The sequence below is a fragment of the Lacerta agilis genome, chromosome 15 (genome assembly GCF_009819535.1).
Source record: "Lacerta agilis isolate rLacAgi1 chromosome 15, rLacAgi1.pri, whole genome shotgun sequence".
Lineage (NCBI taxonomy): Eukaryota > Metazoa > Chordata > Lepidosauria > Squamata > Lacertidae > Lacerta > Lacerta agilis.
Window position 1 is genome coordinate 9810516 of NC_046326.1, and position 24463 is coordinate 9834978.

The window sequence follows — 24463 nt, forward strand, 5'->3', positions numbered from 1 at the left end:
ATGAGGCCAAACTTAGATTCACAAAATGTTTAGGGGTATGCGTCCCCCCAGAAGAAAAGCACTGGATATCTGTCTTCTACCTTATTTGTATCCTGCCCTGTCTTTATTGATATTCTGAATTGAACATGAGCCTCAGTACGGAGTGGGTTCATATGATCGTTTTTCTCATAGCTCAAGGAATGGGGAGCCTCAGTTCCAGGGGCTGAATGCCATTTTATCTGGCCCTCGGCACTCTGCCCAGGCTGCCTCCTCTTTGCCAGGCCACCCATCTCCTCTAGACCTGCTTTGTACCCTCTTTGCATGTTTTTGCTGGCGGGAACATTTCCTTAAAAATCTTGATTATGCTTTTTGCTTGCCCAGATGGAGTGTAGAGAGTTTGTGTAAAAACTGCTTTATTGTACATAAGTAAAATTCACGTACATTGCTTGGCCCACTTTTGCCCCTGGCCCTACCTACCACCAGCAGGTGGCCCCCAAAAGGTTGCCCCAGAGAGAATGTGGCCCTTGGACTTGAAAAGTGTTCCCACCCCTGTCATCGGGAGAACCACATGGGTTGTGGAAGAATTCAGTGCTAAAGTGCTATGGCTGACAGTTGCTTCCAAATCTAGTTTGCCTTGCTGAAAATGAAGGATACTTTTCAGCTGACTGTTTTTCTTTCCTTGCTAGCCATCCCTCATCTTAAAGGGCCTCCTGAATATTGAGTGCATTTGAGCTGATATCCATCATTAGGCTTCTCAAGCTTGCTCCTCTAAAGCCAGCTGAAATATCTGAGAAGTGCAGATGCTCAGCATATCTCAATACTAAGCAGTGTAGTTTTCCAGCTTGTTGAGCAGCTTCCCAAATTATCATTTTGTCACAGGCCTGTTCCTGCTAGCCATCGTTGTGACAATATCATAATATTGTGCTTATATACATGTGTCTCTTATGATAAATTCATCTATATGCAGAGCTGCTCCTAAGATTCTCTTCCTTTTGAACAGACATACAGAAAAACTTCTCACATTACCATGGCAGTCTCAAGAATGGCTTGTCAAAGCTTCTTGAGGACTTAAGTTTTCTCCCATTCAAATTAGCAATGTCAAATCTGAAGTTAACTATAGAGGTGAGAATCTAGGCGAAAGTGAGAGATGAAAGAGAATCTGAACTACCTTGGGGGGTTCCAGTTTGCAGACATTGCTGCATTTTGAGGGGGGAGGGGTTGCACGGAAGAAGGGAATGGAAAGAGGTGGCTGTTGAAGAGGCAGCTATAACAAAACAAAACAAAAATTGCCCTGCAAATCCATGGTGTTGTTCTCTTGGCTCTCACACAGGAGGCAACACGAGCTCCTCGTAGTCAGGTGATTGGCAGCACAGAGGGAAGTAAGCATTACATCTGTAGCTCTGTGTGGGTGGGAGAGAGAACAAGATTTAGAGCTGCAGCAACAGCGTGCAAATGAAACAGTACACAGCTTAGGAAGGCAGATGGAGCAAATTGCTCCATGCTTTGGTCGTTGTGCTCTTTGTTTGAAGAGGCCCAATCAGCGGTGCTCACATGGTCCTGGGAGTACATTGCCCAGTGCTTAATTTTCAAAATGAGAGTATGTGAACTACCCCAAATTTGATGACCAGTGATCTGTGTAATCAACCTGGTAACAAACTCCTGCCATAAGTGCCCCTTTCATCTTTCACCATTCTTACTTGCCTCTTCCAAAATGTTCTCAACACTGCCTTCGTTGCCTATATTTCTCAGTGTCTTAAAATGGCAGACTATTCAATTGGCAGTATATGGGAAGAGCAGATCACCTAGGTCTTTGCCACGGATGAGCATCTGCTTGGCTCCAGAGTTTGGGGAACTTTGGGCAAAATGCTTCCGCACCGTCGACCCTTTGTCCTTAGGCCTGGATCAGGAGACAAGTTAGCCAAAGAGAAAGTGGGAGGCAAGTGGAGGATGCTGATACACCTCCTCTGTCTTGCTTGCTTGCTCACAGAAGACAGACAGTAACAACAGAAGACCTGGAGACTCCAAGGTCACCAGTGGACCTTGCCAGGAGCCCAGCCCTGCTGACTACTGTCAGTGGCCCCAATGATAATTTCTCCAGCAGAACAGGTGGCAGTTTCATCCGAAGCCTGTGTTTTGGAAAAGGGATGTAGAAAATTAGAACTTCTGGCAAGCTGCTCTGGTCTTTCAAGAACAGCTGGGCTGTAGCAGTTTGCCCCCAAGGGGTGGTTTTTCAGATTTCAAACTTTGCTTGAGCTGTGGTCTGCATTCTATTTCAGGGTCACGGGCGGGGAGCTCTTTGAAGACATTGTTGCCAGGGAATACTACAGTGAAGCCGATGCAAGGTGAGTGGTAATTCCACCTCCATCTGTCCCCCTCCATCCTTCTTCCTTTCCCCACCCTGCCCCTTTCTTTCTGCTCCCTGATCCCATGCCAGCTTGTACCTGTGCAACATTAACCCATCCATGACTGGGGCGAAAGGTTGGACTCAAAAGGTATCACAAGGCTACAGCAAAGTTCATAAAACCTTTGGCACCAGTGGTTGCCATGACGTGCCCCATTGCCACGTGCAGTGCCAGAGCCTGCTCTGTGGCTTTTCCGTCTGATGATCAGGTTGCAGCAAAGGACGGGGCTCCTCTTCCTTTCATAGATATGAAGGAGATGGCATTTTGGCAGGTAACACTTGTCCCATTACAGTGCTGCAGGGTGATAAAAGGTAACACTTGCCAAAATCCACTCCCCCTTTTCATACCAAGGTTACGAGAGCTCTTTCCTCTTATTGCATCTGATTATCTTAAGCGAATTGCCTCCAAAATGGACTCTCACCAAGGTAGGCCACCACCGCAGCTACTTCATGCTAAGGAAAGAGAGACAGGCAGGAGAGATTTGGCTCAAGACCCGGTGGGCTCATGGCAGGTGAGTCTTGTCTTGAGACTCAGTATCTTAAGATTCAAAGGGTTATGACATTTGCAGGGTGCAGAATGAGGGAGGCCAATGCCAGGTGTTTTGTTATTCAGCTCTTTGACCCTGATTCAACTTCAAATAGATTTTGGTTTACCTAGCCTAGATTATATGAACAATTGTGGATGAAATCCAACCTCCCCCCCCCCGCCCCAAAGCATGAGTCTGTGAAAGATGTGAAAATTGGACAGAGCATAGTTTCTCAGGATCAGCTCTTGCTGTCCAAGTTGTAGATAGCTCTTGAGGAGCCCAGGGCTAAAAGTTGACAGGGCGAGAATAGCGAGGCTTAAAGAGCACCATCCTCACTGTGTTCATTTGAAAAAGAATCAAAGACTGGAATACAGCAGCGGGTAGAGCTCAAACTATAGCAGCAGTGAGTGGAAGGGACCCACCACCTGAATGATGCAGAAGAGTGCAGGGTCAGTAGGGTTTGGACTGATGGAAAAAGTATCTGTAATGCTTGAGCACAGAACTATGGCTGTCGCAGCAAGAGTCTGTTGGTGAGGGCAGAACCACATTAGCCAAGAAATGTGGTTGGGGAGCTGCCTTTTTTGTCCTGGTTGCATCTCACCTATGGCTGCTTCCCATGCTGCTTTGGGGAGTGGAGGAACTATTTGAGAGAGGTGAGATCATGTGGGAGGGGCCATGTGAGGATCAGAAGCTATCTCAAGTACAGCTCTTGGTGCTGTGGCTCTACTCTCTCTTACATGTTTCCTTCATTTCTGTGTCAATATGGGAAATAGCCACAGGGGAGTGGCACCCATTCAACTCCTATAAAGTAAGACCTAACCTTTTGTTTTTAGATTGTAAGCTCTGTGGGGCAGGTGCCTGTTATCTTGTACTTTGTAGAGGATCATGCACATTGATGGCATTATATATGGTAAATAATAATAATAATAATAATAATAATAATAATAATAATAATGAAGTAGCATTATTTATATTGTGTTTGAGCATCTCTGAACTTGGCAGCAAACCAGGGGTCTCTTAATTGAAACTGTCAGCTTTCCTTTCCACTTTGTGTTGTTCTACCGTTTATTCTCTAGAGCTGACCACAGGCTCATTCCCTTAAAGGGGAACCAACCTACCTAATTGATAAGAAAGCATTGTCTTTTATTCACTAAGATAAATATAATAGAAAATGTTGGTGGAGGATTTTTATTTTATTTTATTTTATTTTATTTTATTTTATTTTGCCTGAGGGCTGCTTTTCCTCATGGTCAAATTTCGGGGGGGTTGGGGGGGACCAGAGGCAAATGTTTGTGCAACAATGCATGCGACTCTTAAAGCAGGCTGCATTCCAGCCACACAAAAATCACAAGCACCCACCCACCCATGCACATAGCCACTATTCAGCCAAGCAAGATTTATGACCACAGTTCAAGGACGTTTTCTAGCCAGACAAAGCTGCATTGAGAAGCATTGTCTGGGGCAGGGACGTAGCGAGCCACTTTGCCGCCTGGGGCGGCAAAGCGGGGGCGCCGCCCCCTAGCGCATGTGCGCGCCATGACGGCACGGCGTGCACATGCAGCATCTCGGGGGAATGCACATGCGCAGTCCACCCAAGATGGTGGGTGCGAGCGGCTGGCACCCCTTCTCACCGTGCGGAGGGTGTCTAAAGAACCAGCTGTTGGGGAGCCTTTATCACAGCTCTGAGGTGGCTCTTTCAGATCAAGAATGAAGCCCAATCATTTTATTTATTCAAAATGCTGAAGGTAGGTTTCAGGTTGTGAATATATGTATTCTGCTTGTGTGCAGAAGGCCTAGTGCAAGTTCATTAGCCAGAAACTTTATTTGGGGTATGTTTGCACCAGGCTTCCCCCCCACCCCCGAGGGCAGGGGTTGATTTTTGTTTACATTATCTTGTCCAAACCAGTAGTGCATGCCAATCAAGATCTAATTCTGGTATGATTTAGCTTCTGTTGATGTTTTGGGTGGTTTTTATTTATTTATTTAAAGAAGTATTAACAATTATAACTTGTTGAAATAAGTTATTTAGGGAGGCCCGTTGAACTAATAATAATAGTTTCGACAAACCTTTTATACAAACTCCTTGCATCTTTGTTGTTACTTTAGCCCAGGACTGGGGAACCTGTGGCCATCCAGATGTTGATGGACTCAACCAACCCCAGTCAACATGGCCAACCAATGGTTAGGAGATTGTGTTTTTTAAAATTTGGCTATACACATAACCAGCAGTTCACAATTCTTTTCAATAGTGTGACCTTTGCCTTTCTCCCACTGATAAGACTTTTGATGTTCCCCTTTTTGTTTTTGTTGTATTTGTATGGGGGGGGGGGACACACACACATCAATCAGTGTGCAAGCTTGCTGGCACTAGCAAACTGCAAATAGTGAAGTCCATGAATGTTGAATGGGCCACTAAACTGAGCCTTGGAAGCCCAAATTGTTTGAGATCCAGCAGAGGGGGTAGAACTGAAATGTGGTACATGCTATGCGGAGATGTATAAAATTATAGATCAACACCAGAACTTTGGCACATCCAATGAAGCTGAATGTTGGGAGATTGAGGATAGACAAAGAAAGTACTTTTTCACACAACATATAGCTATGGAATTCATTCCAACAAGAAGTCGTGATGGCTACTAACTTAGAGAGCTTTAAAAGAGGATTAGATAACTTAATGAAGGATAAGGCTAATAATCAATTACTATAGTCCACCGTGGCTTCGCTGTCAACAGCTACTAGTCTTGATGGCTGTGTTCTATCTCCACTGCCAGAGGCAGTATACACTTTTGAATGCCAGTTGCTGGGAATCATAAGTAGGGAGAATGTGTTGGATCAATCCATCAACCTGATGGATGATTTAGAAAGGATTGGGTCCAGCATCACTTTTGCTGCCCATGTGTGCCAGTATCTATACTCAGCAGAGTTACATCTCAACGCAGCTCTTTCCTTGGAAGCGTCTTCGGGGTTGAAGGTACACACACAGTAGGCAATAAACACTCATGGACGCCATAAAGATTCAGTCAAGTGTAGAGGTTTGCTCGACAGACATAAAAGCATATTGGTAGCAACTATAAAAGGTAAAGGTAAAGGAACCTTGGACGGTTCAGTCCAGTCAAAGGCAACTATGGGGTTGCGGCGCTCATCTCGCTTTCAGGCCGAGGGAGCTGGCGTTTGTCCACAGACAGCTTTCCGGGTCATGTGGCCAGCAGGACTAAACTGCTTATGTGGCTGTGGCAGGTGTGGCCTAGAGAGAGTCTTTAAGGGCCAGGTAGATAGCTGTGGAGGGCCACATTCACCCTGAGGGTCTGAGTTCCCCACTCTTGGTCATGCCCATGCAGCAGTAATGTTGGGGGATCAAATGAGCTACTATGAGTTATTCCTGTCCCCACTGTCTGCATATGTGCCAGTTATATTATCCCATGTTAGTCTTCATATCTAGCACAGGACTGTCTTGGGCTATGCAGTTTTTCTCACTAGCTTCTTATACTGAGCAGGTGGAGTATCCTGGGGTAAAGGAATCTGCCTTTCCTGGAATATTTTCTGCACGCTGAGTGTGGTGCTGCATTTCCTGGGCCAGACAGTTTGCCCAGATCCAAGAGGTTCACAGCGGTCAGGCTTGCAGGTTGTGAGCAATGGTCTTTCACACAGTAACCTATCCACACCCATAGATATTACCCTCTCTCTCTTTTTCCATGCCAGCCTCATGGGCTTCCTTTGCTGTGTTTCAAAATTACTTATTATATACACGACTTCTGTAGCCCCAAGTGATCTGTTTTGGAGGGGGTGGGTGGGAGAGGCTCCCTTTGCCACTGCTCTCCATTCTCAGATCCTGACTGCACATAGTTTCTGGTGCTATTAACAGCCATCTGCACACATCTTGTGATAACCCCCTGTGGTCTCTGAGCTTTCACAACATTGTTTCTCTCCTTCTCTTGTCCCCCATATCCACCCTGTCCCCTGTCCCTTTCTGTCTGTCCATCTGTCTGTCACTGTGGATCTTTCCCCTCCCCTTTCCCCCTTTTAATCTCTGGATTTTGTTTCCTGCCATGCATATTTTGGTTGTCGTCTTCTTTTGCTCACTCCCTTTCTATAACCTTCCTGTGCTCTCTTCTTCTTCTTCTTACACCTTTCCTGCCTTTCTTCTGCGTATGATTTCTCCACTTCTCTCCTCCTGATCCCCATTGTCTGCCCCTGTCCCGACCTGCCTCCTGTCTTCCTTCCTCCCTCCCTCCCTCCCTTCCCGTTTTGTTTTGCAGTCACTGTATCCATCAGATATTAGAAAGCGTAACTTACATTCACCACTATGCCATTGTGCATAGGGACCTGAAGGTCAGTATATATATGCCTTTCACCCTCTCAGAATGTTGGGTGGGGAGCGTAGCTGCTGCCATAATAGATTGAATCTGGTCAGGTCTGGCATTCTGCCCTGCCAGGTTCCTTTTATTTTTGGCGTATGGGGAGGGCAGTTATTCAGAGTTGGTTTCTTCCCTGTCCGAACTTGCATGACAAAATCCTTCTCATCAACGCAAAAGTCCGGTGAGACTGGTTGGGGACCCTGAGACCTTCCACACAAGGAAACACCCAGGCCCACATGAACCACCTGGTTCCAGTGATCCTGGCACTGACAGTTATTGTCCATAACAGGGGGAACTAAAGCAATTGGCTTGATTCTATAGCATTCATCATTCCATCTCTCCCATGTCTTCCCACTCGTGCTTGTGTGCGCGTTCTCTCTCTCTCTCCCTCCCTCCCTCCCTCTTCTCCCTCTCTCTGTTTCCTGATCTGCATCTCTTATCTTGTTTACCGGAACCCCTCCTTCCCAACTCTTGTCCCATTTACGTTTTTTGGGCCAAAGCATTTGCATGTTGCCTTGGAGATCAGAAGTCATACAGTTTAGGGAGTGTGGTGCACAGTCATCAGTGCCAGCAGTTTGGGGCATGTAGCTACTCCTAGTGATGGAGAGTGTAGCATCACTGCATGTGCCTCCATGCATAAAAATAAAAATAAAAATCCATGCATGTAGAAAACTTGCATGTCTGGAAGAAGGGTTCTTAGCCTAGCCTTCCCTCTGCCATTTAGTTTTCTGTGTGTACGGAATTTTTGTGTATGGAGCAACATTCCAGCACATATCACACTTCCACCCGAACTCTGAAGTTGTAGCATTTGGAAGAAGACTTTAGGGTCTTATCTGCTGTTTTGTGAGAACTACATCTTCTCAGGGAACACATCTCCTGGGTTTTGGATTGAAAGGTGGGCATGGCTTACTTATTCTAGGAAGGAAATGGGCAAAGCGCCAGCCATGTTATTTGAGAGAGATTGATAACAGAAACGGTCTGGTTGGATGAACCTATGATGCAACTGCCTGTAGGGTTTTTAGGAGTCAATGAGGCTTAAGGCTCAGTGCCCTACTTATGATCTGGCTTTGGCAGTAATCCAGAGTAGAGACACAGTAGGAAATGGTGTAAGAAGATAGGCACACCCTTGACATTTTTGTGAGCTTGGTAGGTGGGAAATGGCTCTGCTTGTGAACTTAGCAGTACCTCCTTGCTTCCTATTATAGGCAGTTTGGCTCGTGGCAATATTAGGATGCTTAGGTGCAGGGTGAATTTGATTTAAATCAAACTGATTTAAATCACGATTTAAATCACTAGTCAGTAAGGTTCAGGGTGGATTCTTTTATTTATCTAAACCCACCATGAGCCTTACTGACTAGTGATTTAAATTGTGATTTAAACCATGATTTAAATCAGTTTGATTTAAATCAAATCCACCCTGCTTGGATGTTTTGTACAGTCCCACTACCCAGAGATATCACTTTCAGATCTCCCTTCCTTTCTTCACTCGTTTCATCCCAGAACAGTGGGAGGTTTTTTATTAGAGGTGCAAGGTGGGGAATTCTCTGTAATTCCACGGTAAACCATGGACATGAATATGTGCTCTATGTGGATTTTCAGCCAGAGGGGAAGGGGCCCTGCTTTTAAGCCTTAATTTTTTCCTATACTTTTAAAGCAATGTTGGGGAATGTGTGGGCCACCCAGATGCTGTTGGACTACAGCTCCCATCATCCATATCCATTGGCCATGCTGACTGGGCTTGAAGAAGTTGGAGTCCAACAGCATCCAGAAAGCCACAGGTTCCCCATTCCTGTTTTAAAAGCAAGAATGTGTTGTGCAATGTGCAGGATTGGGGATTTTGTGGTAGAACGATGCTGTTTAGTTTTTTTAATAGAGAATACATTTTGGCTCGGAGCAAGGTTGCAAAACCTCCAGGCAATAACTATATCATGTCTATGCTCCTGACATCCCCCTAGCCAACAGTTGGCATTAAATACACAATTAGCAGGAGATGGGGGAGAAGGCAAAGCAAGAAACATATTGATCTTTGACTTGCTGCAGTGGCATGTGAGGAAGCCCTTGGTTTTTGTTTCCCCTCCAGATGGCTGTATTTTTGTGTAGTCCAGTTCAGTGTCATTTCTAAGCCAAGTGGAGTTTTGTTGGCTATCTCCCCCTCCCCTTCCTTTCAAAAGTAGCATGCCCCAGACATAGCATTAAGGGACAAAGCTTGTCAGGCACACACTCTTTGACTGTCATCTGGCTTATTTTAGCAAGCAAGTATGTCCTGTCATCATGCTGGCAAGACAATAATTGGATGAACCGAGGCCAGCAATAGCATTTTGGTAACTGGAGCTGGAGCCTCAAGTGCTGAAGCTAAAGAAGTATCCTCGTGGTAATAAGAGTGCGTCTCCTGTAGTCACCAGAGACACCCCCTCGGGGAGAGATTATGACATGTGTTGGGCAAAACTCCAGAGCTCTTTGAGCACATTGAAGCTGGCAGCCTCTTCACAGTGCACAGGTGACTGCTGCCAAGTTGGCCCTGGGAAAAGGACAGGGCTATTTCTGGATCATGGCCATACCGTGCTCTATAGTTTCCTAAAGGAGTACTTTTCCTTCTTCCCTTTTGGAGCCCACAGTTGACATTGAAGGGCCTTTTGCCTCCGCAGACAAGAGTTGTATGCAGGTCCCTATTAATACAGATCAGATTAGGGCAGATTAGGGCATTAATACAGATCTGTCAAAGGACAGATCATTTGACACCCATCAGCTTCATGGTGGTTCTGGAAGTTCACTTGGTCTGATCTACTTAAGACAGTGTGTGGCAGCTTTTGAGGGGGGCGGGTAGGTGCTGGTTGGAATCATTAGAAAAGAAATGGTGATTGTTAAAAAAAAAAGGTTGTTATTTATTTAAATATTTATAAACTGCACTTCCCTAAAAAAATACAAGGTTGCATGCAGCATACAAAATTGCAACAAGTACAACAAAAACATCAGAAAAAAATCAGTAAAAGTATCAATAAACACTGGTTGGTAAAAAGAATTTCACATTGTGAGGGCCTGTGCGAATAACACTGTTTTTAGGATACACCTAAATGAAGACACAAATGATTTCTGCCAAACCTCTACTGGCAGGGAGTTCCACAGGTCAGTCCCTAGTAGGTCACCAATATCATAATGCCATTAGAAAAATCTGTAGTGCACGCACACTTGGTATACCATGGACAGTTCTGATTGCCTCACCTCAAAGAGGATAAAAGCTTCAGAAAAGGGAGAAACCAAAATGATTAAGGGTGTGGTGTGACTCCCTTGCGAAGCAAGGTTGCAACATTTGGGGCTTTTCATTTTAGAAGGAAGGTAAGGAGACACAATAGAAGTGCATAAAATTATAGTTACAGGTAGGTAGCCGTGTTGGTCTGCCATAGTCAAAACAAAATAAAAAATAAAAAAATTCCTTCCAGTAGCACCTTAGAGACCAACTAAGTTTGTTCTTGTAGTGTGCATCCACATGAAAGCTCATACCAAGAACAAACTTAGCTGGTCTCTAAGGTGCTACTGGAAGGATTTTTTTTGCATAAAATTATGTTTGTTATGGAGAAAGCGGACAAAGGGAAGTTTTTCTTTTCCATAACGCTAGAACTCAGGGACATCCGGTGAAGCTGAATATTGGAAGATTCGGAACAGACAAAAGAAAGTCCTTCTTCACGCTGTTCGTACTTAAAACTTTGGCATTCGCTCCCATAAGAAGTACCAGTGGCTAGCAATTTGAATGACTTTAAAAGAGGGTTAGACAAATAAATGAAGGATAGGGCTAATCACTGGCTACAACCCACAGTGGTTCCACGGTCATTTACCTCTGAATACCAGTTGCTGGAGAGAGGGCTGTTTTGATCACATCCTGCTTTGGGTTTTCTGCAGGCATCTGGATGCTGGGCTAGATGGACCATTGGTTTGAGCCAGTAGACTCTTCCCATATGTTATCATGTTATTTGAGATTAGAATAGGAGACCCTTTCTGGGTAAGAGGAGTGTCCAGAGTTGTGCCAAATCCCACCCCACCCCCCCGAAAAAAATGTAATGGACAGAGGTCATGCTATGCATGCAGAAGATTCCAGGTTCATTCCCTGGCATCTCCATGTATAATGTGGAAAAGCATGTCAGAAACTCTGGGGGAGCCACTGCCAATCAGTGTAGATTATATTTAGTTAGATGGACCAAAGGCACACTCTTATGTTTCTTTCCATACTTTCCAACATCTGAGAGAGTTTAATTTCTGATCAAGGTAATTGTAGCATTTTTGTGAGCAAGCAAAATGCCGTGTCAATTTGGTGTGTGTAGGTGTGTGTTAGCGAAGATATTTCCAAATGTTACCTTCGAAATATTCTCCCTTACAGTCTAGAAAGAGCTTTTATTTTTTAAGTGTTGAATTCAAGAAGCTTGAAATAGACATGTTTTAAATTGCAGTTGGCTTCCAGGAGCCTAGGTATCTTCAGAACTAGCAAAGTTCTCCAATCCAATTCCAAACAAATGAAGACAGTACTCGTTGATGGGCAACATAGGTCCACATTTAGGTACACTCTGACAGCCTATACACAGCAGAAAAATAGGCACCATGCTTATATTTAAAAGGTGCATTTGTAGGACATTCATCTCTAGGAGTCTTAGGTCACACCCCCACACCATATATTTGAAGCACTCTCATACCACTTTAACACTCACAGCTTCCCCCAAGAATCCTGAGAACTGTAGTTTGTTAAAGGTGCTAACCCTTTCAATTCACTCAGTTATTAGCCACAGTTGTAGACTGTCAGTCCAGGGCTACCCAACATGGTGTCCTCCAGATGTTGTTGAACTTCATTGGCAATGCTGACTCAGGTTGATGGGAGTCCAACAATATCTGGAGTGCACCATATTGGCTACTCCTGCTGTAGTCCGTTTCATGTGCACATGAACACATGAGGCTGCTTTGTAGTCAGACCATGGCCCATCTACCCCAGTATTGCCTACTCTGGCTGGCAGAAGCTCCAAGATCTCATGCCATTTTTTTAGCTAGAGGTGCTGAGAACTGAACTACTGGTATGTGCTCTATGACTGAGCTATAGTTCCTCCTAAGGTATCCAGTTAGGACTGATTTATCTAACCAGAATGATTTACCCATCTCTGCATTGCATTCCAGTGCAGCAGAAGTTGGACTTCAGGTGCTATACAATAATAAACCTCTCAACTCCCAGAGATGCCAGTGAAGCTGATTAAAATATATTCAGTAAAAGAAAGAACCCCAAAGGATAGAAAAATCCACTGCATTACATGTCAATTTTGTCATTCTCCCAAAACTCATAGGGTTGCACTACCCCAGTGAAGAGGATCTTACTGCTCCTTCCATTCCATTGCTCTTGCATCCCATAATTATCCTTGGGCTCTCCTTTGGTTAGAATCCATCCCTCTGCAACCCTAAAAATCTCAGCACAGAAAATGTTCCCTCTTATTTAGAGCCCATTACCTTTCTAACCTGGCACCTGATCCATCACCAATTGCACTTTCAGGGAGAGAAAGATCTGCACTGAGAAAGTGAGCATGTCCAAATAACCAATTGGATTCTTCTAGGCTAGCACATGCATAAGCGTAGCAACCAAGACAACAGCTTGGCAACAGGAGCAGCTGAACCAGGATACCTTAAAAATACTAATGAGAAGGGACAGAGCCCTCAGTCTTGTAGAGAAAGCAGGTAGGCAACTAGCACTGGCTGGTTCAGCCACCCAGAGTTTTTGCCAAGTTTGAGCCAGCGCAGTATTTCTGCTACATGGAAGAGGAAGGAAGAAGGGTGGAAGGATGTGTTCTCCTTGGAAAGGGGGAGGCATGGTAGAGCACAAGCATTTGCCTTGGAATGACCACAAACATCGACAAAAGGCATGTTTTCATAAAAGTGCCATATGCTGATTTATATAGATAGGTGCAAATTTGGAAACAATTCCTATAATTAAAAAGGAAATATAATACATCTTGCCTTAGTGGTGATGACTGTGAGCAGGTGGCCTCTGTTCCTGCTGTCTTGTTTCTAACTATTGGAAGGTGTCTGCTCTGCTCCTTTCTTAGGGTTCTTCATCCCTAAGAGGACATCTTCAAATACTATCTCTTGTAAAATAAGACATGTGGCCACCCTAGTTTGCCTTCCTCATCGTAGGAAGTAAATGTGATGTCACTGTGGCTCTCAGTACCCAGCCTAATGATGGACATTCAAGAACACTTAATGTGGATTATTTATTTAGATTAGAAAACGATAGCCCACCATTCAGTTCCCCCCCTCCAGCAAGGCTTTCAACACAGTAAAATATAAATGCAATCAACAAAACATAACAGAATTGAAATCACATTAGAAATAGAACAAGCATGTAAAAGCAGTTTGAAACTGATTTTAAAGGGAGTAAATGTATTAAAAGACCTGATTTTTTTTTTAAAAAAGGGTTTTGTATAACACCGAAATGTTAAGAAAGCATTTACCAGGTGTACTTCTTTGGGCATCTCATTCTATACCTGGGGCACCCCCAGTGAGAAAACTCACTCCAACATTTCCACACATTTCACCTTAGGTATCTGGGCACCTGGAAGAAGGCCTATAAATAAGATCTGGACATGTAAGCAGGCTGATTTGGAAAAGTGACCCCAGTTATTTATTTATTTTGACATTTATATATTGCCCAATTAACCATGTCCTCTAGGTGATAACAGATTGAAATAACTATACAATCAATTTGGCAACTGAATCAGTCAATAGAAAAGCTGCACCAGCACAAAATTAGTGTAAAATCAGCATGAAACCACACAAAGCAGCATAAGATAAATAAAAACACAACTTAAACCCAACAAAGGGAAAAATATTTTGAAGCAGCTGAAAGTGCAAAATGCATTAGCACCCTTTTACTACTCTGAGCTGTGTTCAGAATCTTGGTGCTCAGAGAGTGATAAAAGGTTGGCTATTTTCTTTCAGAGAATGCTTGTGGGGTGAAGGGGGGGCGTGTATTTTAATACATATTTATAACTGGAAGAAGCGGTGACACTAAGAAGGCCATTCATGAGCTGATCTCCATTTTCTCTGGACAAGGTACATCTTGTATAGTGTGTGGCTTTTGAGGCAGCTACCGTAAGATTTATCACCATGCAGTCGGAAAGCCTACAGATTAGTGTCCCTCGTCACAGCTGTGTCTCTGGGGACTTTCCTGGCCATTTTATTGGTAGATATCTGTCCTCCACCTAAATGCACATCGGGTGATAATGTCAAGCAAATGCTCCTTGTGGAGGCCCAATGGATGTGGCTGCCCACCCCCCGCAATTTCAACACAGATAAATGGGTGCAATCAAGTCGCTGTGAACACAGGTCTCTGTATGGAGTGCTTGCTTCACATGTATGTTGAACACATGGTGGAGAGAGAGTATGTACCCACTTTCCCCACTATTCAGGAAAATTTCTTGTCCATATGCAGTGACATTCCCAGTAGATAGGGTTCAACTCTAGGATCGAGGGAGTTCTGAGCAATGTTCCAACTGGTTGATGTGTCCAAGTACACAACACCAAATGAAAAGGAAACACAGCACCAGAAAAATAGATGCCAATATGCACAAAATGTGCATATGCTAATTTATATCTATAGGTGCAAATTTTGGTATAGATGCAAAATCCTATAACTTCCAATGAATAGAAAATACAATACACCTCACCAAAAGGGAACAGACAATGAGTGGTCAGTAATGTGCTCAGACTGTTGTCCAGTTGACCTTTTTTTGATGGGCAACTTCAAGGTCCCTTCTGCTCTCCTTCCTTCTTATGATTATTTACCTTTAAACAAGACTTGGATAAGACAGCACTTCAAATAAAGGACAAATGGCCTTATATTTGGAGAGCTGCCTCATGTTTGGTGGTCTTTAGCAGTGGCAGTGCACTGCCATTTTAAATTTCCCACAGTGTTCCAGAGCAATTTTGTGCCATGGGTGTTGTGGGAAATGTGAAATAGTAGCTCACAGATTTAGGGCACTTGTTGGCAATGGTAGGCCCTATCAATGTGTTGAAGTTTTGGCCGCCATCAAAGGGTCCTGGGCCTGACAGTAGGACTTTTCCGCTTTATTAGTCAACTACTTACAGGATCTTTTCTTGTCTTAGGAATGATGGCTGTTAAGATTTGGAGTCAATAAAATACAACTTATCACCAGGTCTTACTAATAGGAGCAATGTCGGTTGAGTCTAGATATTAGGGTACTTAAGGAATTAGATTTGTGTGAATTGTGCTGTGAACTGAATTGATCCACAGTTCCTGAACTAATAATGTGCTGATCAGAATGTAGTTACCCTTTAGCTGTCGTACATCTCTGCGTAGTGATGTAGTTGGTGGCTCAAAAAGCATTAAATAAATTTTGAAATGTGTATTTAGAGAGAAAATATGTTTAGAAACGTGAATTTTATTAGGTTTCTTTTCAAAAACATTTATCATTTATTTAAATATGCATTTATATGTGGATTTTTGTGTAGATTTTTTTTTTAAAAAAATCACAAATCAGTGCTGAAATATAACAGATTTATGAATTATACAAATGAGGTCAAATGAAACTGCCCTCTTCTGCCATATTGTTTTTGGGAGGATGGGAGGTGCTGGTAGGATAACATTAAATTAAAATACTTTGTTCATATGACATTTGCACACTTCCAACAAGGAGTAACTTATTCAGAAGTGATCCGTGCACAGTATGAAAGTGTGCTGCATATAGGGCAAAACCAGATTCTTTAAGAATGAGCCAGGAACTCTTGTCATGCACACCACTAGCAGCAATATGTTAAGGGTACAATGAGCAAATGCCTTAAAGGGACCCATCATTTCCCACATGAAAGCAGAATTGTTGGGCCTGATCCATGTTGGAGTTGCTCATGTTTCAGATGGCAAGCTGTGGAACTTAATTTTCTTTGTTTGGTTTCCGTTTTTTTATTAGTGGCAATCAATTGGTGCCTGCAGCTTAGGATAAGAAACAAAATTAGTTCATTCATTTGTAGACTGAAAGGAATTGGAATCCAGATTTTTAATGTCCTCATCCAAATATGACAGTACTATTCCTTCTGTAGGGCAGGTAAATAATTCATATCTTACAGCATGGATGAGGAACCTATGACCCCCCAAGATGATTTTGAGCTTCAGCTCCCATCAACCCCAGCCAACATGGCCTATGATCAAGGATTATGGGAGTTGCAGTCAAGCAACATCTGGAGGTCCACAGGTTCCCCAGTGTCATCTTAAGCGATACCCCAATTTTAAATGCACTCTTTGTTGCAGTAGTCAGTGATGTAGATAAATTTATCTATGTGCATAATGAAAGCTATGAGGTATAGCATTGGCATTATCCATTTTATTCTTAAAATAATCTTTTCTTGTCAATTGGGTGATCATTCTCTTTCTGTGTCAGAATTCTGTGGAGACAGATGAGCTTTACACTTTGTTGAAGGTCATCAGAATTCAAGGGCACTCTGTTGAGATCAGCTTGTTCATTCAGTTCTTTAGGGATAATCATTTTCAGTACATTAGCGATGTGCAGGAGGGAATAATCACTTACTATCAGGGACCCATATCACACATGGATTATCCCGAACTGGGACTGCTTCATTTTTAGATGGGCACACAATATATTTTATGTGTACACCTAAAAGATGTAAAGTTTGCTGTTACGTAATGTGTGGAACATCACATAGAGCTGAAACAGCTTTGGCAAATGTGAGTCTGAGGACAGCATTTGCCCAACTATCTCCCCCTACTTCCCACTACAACTATGTTTTCAACTATCCAGCTGTAACCCCACACCCCACCTTGGCTTATCTGTGAAGCTAGCACTATTGCCATGTCACATTCAAAAGGACTACAAATAGGCTGGAGGTTTTCTTCAGATTTCCTTAGACTCTGCCATGGACTCAGAGCAACCTAAGAGCTTCATCCAGATAGAACAGGATTTCTGCAAACTTCTAAGAAACTCTCCAAATGTCTTTGGGTGGGTTTACTTGGTGGTTTCACATTAGTGGACGGTGCTTACTCTTGGATGCAAGTCAGGGTATCTAATATTCACCACTACCACCCCAGAAAAACCCACCTGCACCTCCCAAATAGTTGTTCCTGAGAGTTCAGGGTACCCCCCCCCCCGAGAGTATGGGATATGGTTCAAGGCCACCTGGGTTGACACCTTGCCTGCCCCCTTTATGCAGGTGTCCTCCCCCCGCAGTCTTATGAGCAAGGGAGGAGGCTGGTGACTGTCTCACCACTGCTGCTGGAGGGCCCACGTGGCAGTAGGTACCTGGGTGCTGGGAGGGACACCCAGGGCAACATGCCCAGGGCCCTGCCAAACTCTGGAGCCAAGCCGGAGTGATGGATTCCTAAAAGGCAGGTGAGTCCAAGAAGAGTGCTGTTAAGTAATGCTTGTCTGTTTTGGCCTCTGGGAGAATGTATCTCTCGAAGAGATACTGATGAACAAGTAGAGGGGGGGGGGCATAATTGAGGAGCTTAGATGTGAGCCAAGCCTTAGAAGCGGCTGCTTCTGGTGTTGCTTAAATGGTTGCTTGTGAAATTGTTAACGGTGGTGATAATTGGTTGCTTGCCTTCCTTGGCAGGGCCAAAAGTGTTATTGTACACAATGTCTGCTTGGATTTATGCAGGAAAGTACTAGGATGGCCACTTGCATATTAGAGAGAGAAAAAGTGGAAATGCATTGCCAAAAAAGGACACCGATTTGCATACCATTTGCCTATGCTACTTAATACGTATAGATGTAAACTTGGAAGCAATTACTACAGTTTAAGTAGAAATAGAGTAAATCTTCACCTAAGACTGTGACCAGGTAGTCTATGTGCCAGCTCAATCTGCTGTTCAGGTGGTAACGGTTGATGGGCAACTTCAGGGCTCTTCTTGCTGTTCCGTCTTAGGATTCTTACCTCTAAACCAGACTTGGATCAGACACCCCTTCAAGTTGAGGGCTGTCCCATGTAAAGTAGGGGACATGGCTATGTCATCTAAGAAATGGAAATGTGTGATTAGCCATGTAATGGGGAAAGAGGATGATCACAGAGGTGTTCCAAGTACTTCTTTGTTTCCAGATAGCATTATTGGGCTGGGCTTTTGCGGCTTTCTCTCCTTCCTGCCATGTGGTAATAAGTCACAGAAAGTACAATAATCCTTAGTTGGACATACTTCTGCCGCCTCTGCCAGATGAAAATAAAAAGCAGTGACTGCTACATTGGTCATTACGTTTGAAATATAGGAATATTTAAAATTGCCCATGGACCACCATTGAGTTGACAAAGGATATAAGCAACCGACTCAGTCAAACTAATTTGGTAAATTCTGTTTGAGTGTAAGTGGATTTGGTGCCAAGCCTGCTCCAGATTTGAGGAGGCCTTTGATGGAAGTGCCCTTGTGGGCCTCTGACCACAAGCATTGCCGGTGGTGGAAATTATAATTTCACAGAATGCAGAAGAATTATGCTACGTTGGGGACACTGTATGAAATGATAAAGGCTTGAGTCCCTGGTGCACCTAGTCACGAGCACCCAGGGCAAACCTTTGCAATGGCAGGCCCTGTCGGGTGGAGGTCTCCTGGCAGCGGTCCCAAGGTGCTGAGTGCTGATGTTAGACCTGAATAGGTCGGCTGCAGCCCCAGAACAGGGTTGTGGAAGGTGATGGGAGTTTGAGGGCAGAGATGACAAACTTCCTGTGACCCTCCCTAGAAGTTCCGTTCCTTTGCCTTCCTTTAGTCCAGCAATGACACCTCTGGTGCCCCTTCTTCACCTGCTTTGTAACTTATCCCCTGGCTGTCAGATTTCCTATCTGTCTTGAGTCCTTGCGTTTTAGCTCTCCCAGAGGGAGGTGAAGGGCAATTCATCATTCTCAGTCCTATTCTCACTTTCCCAGAGTTTGTATCTGTAACTTGGGGTTTCCTCTTCTTTTTGCAATTAGAACCTTAACAGAGAGGGAGTCAGATTCCTTTATTTTCCATCCCCCTTTTCCTCCCTTTCCTTGTCCTTCTTCCCCTCTTCCGTTTTCCCTTTCCTTACTTCTCCCCCCATTATTCCCACCCCACCCCACCAGCCTGTGTGGTTGTTACCACTCACCGTGAACTAACACGCCCCCTGGTGTTTGCATGCAGTCATTGCATCCAGCAGATCCTGGAGGCTGTTCTCCATTGCCACCAAATGGGGGTCGTCCACAGAGACCTCAAGGTGAGTTTTCTTCCCCACTGCTCTGTCCGTCTGTCCGTCTTTGTATCTTTGCATGTTTTTTGTTTTTTTTGAAGCGGATCAGTTCTGAGTTGTTCAGACCAAATTTCCTAAAAATCCTGTTGCAGGATCCTCTAGTAATCAGACCAATGGAAAGCAGTGATGTACTGCTTGATGATGGATTAGGACATCCCTGTGACAGCCCAATCAGAAATCAGCTTAATGATACCTGCGTATGTACTGTAGCTTTTGCTGTGATTCCTCCCCGGGCATGACTGACCATTGGGGAACAATATTTTGTACACCTGGTGATACCTGTCATCTTAACAAAGGAAAAACTGCCCATTTTTTAAAATCCCCTCTAGACGTGGTCATAAGGTTTGAGTCAGACACACTATTTATTCAGCTTTCTGCTCTGTTGTAATAGTGCTGTTGGTGCTTACCACAGTTTTGCAGAGCTAAGCTTTATTAGTGGCACTGCAGAGATGGTTGCTTGGTTGGAGGCAGCATTTAGGCGGAGTTTATTGCCACACGGTGGTAAACTCACAAACTGCACCTTAATGTAGAGGCAGAAGACAAGTGGAGGACTTTTGAGTGGGGCTTGTTCAGAAAGTTCTCATTTCAGGGGTTAGGAGAGGAGTTTACGTGTCTTTGACTGCAATGGTCCAAGGACGTAGCATGCATGAGTGCTTGTTGGACCTTGTCAGTTCACACAGCCAACAGGGGCTGGCACAACTGATTTCTTTTGCTCACTATAGAACAGCCCCGTGAGGTGGGGGGAAACAACCTGCAGCTCCCTCCCTCCAAGAAACACAGGAAGGAACCCAAAAGGAATTGTCCTTAACAAAGGACTTCACTTGCTTTAAAATAGTCTATTAATGCACCTTGGCTGTCCATTTCTATTCCAGTGCCTCCCCTGCCTGAGCAAGCGGTATCAACCATTCCTAATTCTTTTACTCCCAAGCCTTCTGCAATCCCAGTTATATGCCACTCATTGGGCAGTACCTGACTGTTTTGAGGTTGCCCCCATAATATTGGCAGATATGTAAAAAAAGGGAAAGGTACCCCGACCATTAAGTCCAGTCACGGACGACTCTGGGATTGCGGCGCTCATCTCGCTTTCAGGCCGAGGGAGCCGGCGTTTGTCCGCAGACAGCTTCCAGGTCATGTGGCCAACATGACTAAGCTGCTTCTGGCAAACCAGAACAGTGCACGGAAACGCCGTTTACCTTCCCGCCAGAGCGTTGCCTATTTACCTACTTGCACTTGACATGCTTTTGAACTGCTAGGTTGGCAGAAGCAGGGACCGAGCAACAGGAGCTCACCCTGTCGCAGGGATTTGAACCGCCGACCTTCTGATCGGCAAGCCCTAGGTTCTGTGGTTTAGACATATGTAGTTCCTTGCAAAGAAAGCCTTTTTGTGTTTACCTACTGCATTGTGAAGTTTTTCTCCCACCCCTTACTATTTTTTTAGCTAATCTGAGCTGATTTCTGGGCAGCTGTCAGGTGGCAGTCCAGGGCAACATGGTAGGGTCTAGGACAGCCGAATTGCAATGCTTTTCAATAAATGATTCATTCGGTTCCCCAACTGCTCCCTGCCTTTTTCCGCTTTCCTTTTAGCCACTCATCCTCCCACCCTCAACCATTTCCAAACTTTTTCTCCTCCCATGGTGGGTGTCTGGGGCAAGGGCTCCAACATGAGCAGTAGATGAAACAGATATAACATCTCTCCAGATGTTTGCATGCATTATGTCTGGTTTAAATGTGTGCAAATTATTTGTTCACTGTGACTTAACCGTATTGGATTCTTGTTCTCTGTTTGTTCGCTCCCTGTCTGGTCTCTTTACAACACTCTGGGCCTGGAGCCATGGAGTATTGTAAAGAGATCCTGTTTCGACGAGTGTAATGGACAGTTGAGGTTCAGCAATGCCTGTGTTTGTTAGAGTGGCAATGAGATAACGGGGAACATTTACGATAACAACTCTGTGTCTGTGTGTGCAATATGTACTCGGGCGCTACTTGCTGAAAAGTAGTGTGGTGTTTCTGTTGGCACTTAGAAAGATCCTGGGCTTCCCCTCTCACTCCAATTCCACTGTATTTGCTGATACTTTTCATATTGGGCTTTGGGACAGAAATTTCACATTAAAGAAGTTATGTGTTAATAGTTTAACTTTCTGCTTAACACAAACAATGCCTGATTCTTTTATGCATCGTTTTGGGGCTCACCAATTCACAAAGTTCTTATTTGGCTCATTTGCACATTGACCTTTCCTTGAGATGGCTTTCTTTTCAAAATTGCCTAATAATGTTTTGCCTAAAACTACCTAACATCTGACAGAGGCAAGTTTTTTTTTATGTGTCCATTAAAAAAATCTACCCAGAACTTTGGACAATGTTACTTAAGCATGAAGGCCCATTGCTAAGTGTTCTGCTGCTGAAAAGATGTTCTTAGGACTAGTGTATGACATTACGTTAGTACGGTAGCAGCAATGTGGAAGATCTTCTGATTCCTGGTTGCTATAAATATTTTCTCTAACCAGTTTTGAAATGAAGTCCATCAGATGTTAAACCAGAATTTCATGCATGGGCTAGTCCTGTGGTTATTGGTGGGCCTCTTGCCCTGTTCTTGCACATGGGATTGTACAATTTGCAACTGAGCGCCTGTTATTCCAAGGAACAGGGCTCTTGCCTATAATATTTGGCTGAAATGCAGTACTGGTGATAAACACACATCTATGGTAATCTGTAAGGCAGGGATGGGGAATCTGTCGCCCTCTATATGTTGTTAGACTCCAGTTACCACCATCCCCAGCCAGCATGGCCAACAGTCAGGGATGATGGAAGTTGGAGTCCAGCAGGACATTGAAATGACACAGGTTCCTTGTCACTGCTATAGGAGAAATGGTTAATAAATACTAACAATATGATTAAATTTCCTCTTGTACTAACCCTTTGCTACAAAGGGTACATTCTCTTTGATTTACTGTAACTACTGATGTAGGTTCGTCAGATGCTTTGCAATTAAATAAAGCCTTGGATCCAGATTTGATACTTATTTTTTGCTACTTGTTTTAGGTGAAGGCAGTCTACAGATGTGTATATTTAAATGCTATTGCATCATGCTGATATATGAGGAAGCACAGTCTCACTGACTCATTGTGTTCATACAACTGATACACGTTTACAGATAGAATAAGGCAGTCTTTCTCCATAAGTCTTTGTGAATGAGATGCCATTTAACTAGGTTGGATTGTGCCTGCTGAAAAAAGACTGCAGGTAACACCAAGTGTTAATGGGCTGAAGAAACAATGGGTGCTCATCCTTTGGAAATGTAAAACCAGAAGTTCAAAAGCAATTTGTTAAAACTGTGTGGAGAATTAGGCCAGAATTTGTCTATATATATGACTCGATGAGACTTTATACTAGTCAAAGTCATCATTAAACTGCCGTTTAGGTGTGTAATCCGTATGTATCAAATAAGAAGAACTGGATGGCTGTTTAGCTGATAATTTCCTCTGCTGCTAGCATGTGGTGTTAGAAAGCTTGTCACCCAAATCATACATACATTTACCGGTACTTAGAGGTGAGTTCTCTTGTTTATAATGGAGCTGCCACATTACAGTGGTGCCCGCTAGACGAAAAACTCACTAGACGAACAGCATTCGTCTAGCGGAAGCAGCCCTGCAAGACGAAAAAGTCTATGGGGCTGCTTCGCAAGACGAAAAATTTTCGTCTTTTTTTCCCGTTTAGCGGAGCGTGGCTGTCATTGCCGCTTCGCTAGACGAAAAACCCGCTAGACGAAAATTATCGCAGGACGAATTATTTTCGTCTAGCGGGGCACCACTGTATATGTGTTTAGAATTGTAGCTGAATGTATTTAAATTGTGCTGGTTGAATACCTTAATTTATTTCCTAGCCTTTTGCAGAGAGCTAGATTAATAGCTAAGTGAATGAATAAAGACAAAAAAAATACCTGAGCACATCAGCATTTTGGCCAAAAAAGATTTTGTGGGCTTAGCTGACAGTTGATTGCTTTCAAACTTGAGTAGTCAACAGTACACGTGGCTATAGGGAGTTTCAGTGAGCATTGCTCACAATGTTGACTGTGCATTGCTTCACAAAGTTGCACTGAGGACCCTGATAGGGAAGAAGACAGCCTTCCAGGTACATTGGACCAAGACCATTTAGTATCATGACCTCTACCTTGTACTGCGTGAGCCAGTCTTTACAAATGGAACTACAGTCGTACCCTGGGTTGCGCACACTCCGTGTTGCGTACATTTGGGTTGCGTACTCCGCTAACCCGGAAGTGCAACACGGAGCGCAGACACTTCTGCGCATGTCTACGCAGTCCGCGCATGCGCAGAAGCGCGATATCGCACTTTCGCGCATGCACAAAAGTGCTGCCCGGGTTGCGCACTGTTCGGGGTGCGAGTAGCACCCTGGAACGAATTAAGTGCGCAACCCGAGGTACCACTGTATTTGATATCATTGTGAGAGTGCTGTTTTCTAGCATGTAGAGCCGTGCTTTATTGTTGTGATAAATAGTATAAATAGATAATAATGTTAAAAATAGCAACAAAGATGGTCCTTTTGGAATGCATTCTTTGTTACTGGAGAATAAATGGTGGAATTGCTTTCCTACATCTATTGATCCATCTAATTTGGTATTTCTTGTAAATCGAGCCAAGAAACTAGTTCCAGTATTAGAAACTCAGATATGAAAGGTAAGCGGTAAATGGCGCCTTAAACCTAGGTTATAGGCGTAACAATGGAATGTCTAGGCGCACTTTTATATAACACGAATACAAAGCTGAAAATGAATGAACTGCAGCTAAAATATTATGTTCATTTTTCACATGGTCTAGCCCACCCCCCTAATATTCTTAAGAGGGTCTCTTCTCCAGTCTTCAGAGAGTAGCTGAAAGTGGGGAGGCAGAAAAAGGTCCTCCTTTCCTTCCACTCTGCAGTTTTAATCTGAAATCTTAGGCACAG

General features: G+C 43.9%; 1 protein-coding gene across 19 annotated transcripts in view; it reads left to right on the top strand.

The window, feature by feature from the left end:
- CAMK2B (calcium/calmodulin dependent protein kinase II beta) overlaps positions 1-24463 on the top strand; it is a 183030-nt gene that overhangs the window by 99200 nt on the left and 59367 nt on the right. For 14 of the 19 annotated variants that reach the window (XM_033172141.1, XM_033172133.1, XM_033172144.1 and 11 more), the window contains exons 5-6: positions 2256-2321; positions 19399-19471. In XM_033172141.1, the coding sequence (XP_033028032.1) occupies positions 2256-2321; positions 19399-19471 (139 nt within the window). Of the gene's footprint in view, positions 1-2255; positions 2322-7163; positions 7237-19398; positions 19472-24463 lie in introns of all 19 variants that reach the window. The other 5 variants (XM_033172134.1, XM_033172140.1, XM_033172136.1 and 2 more) reach the window with 1 other exon arrangement.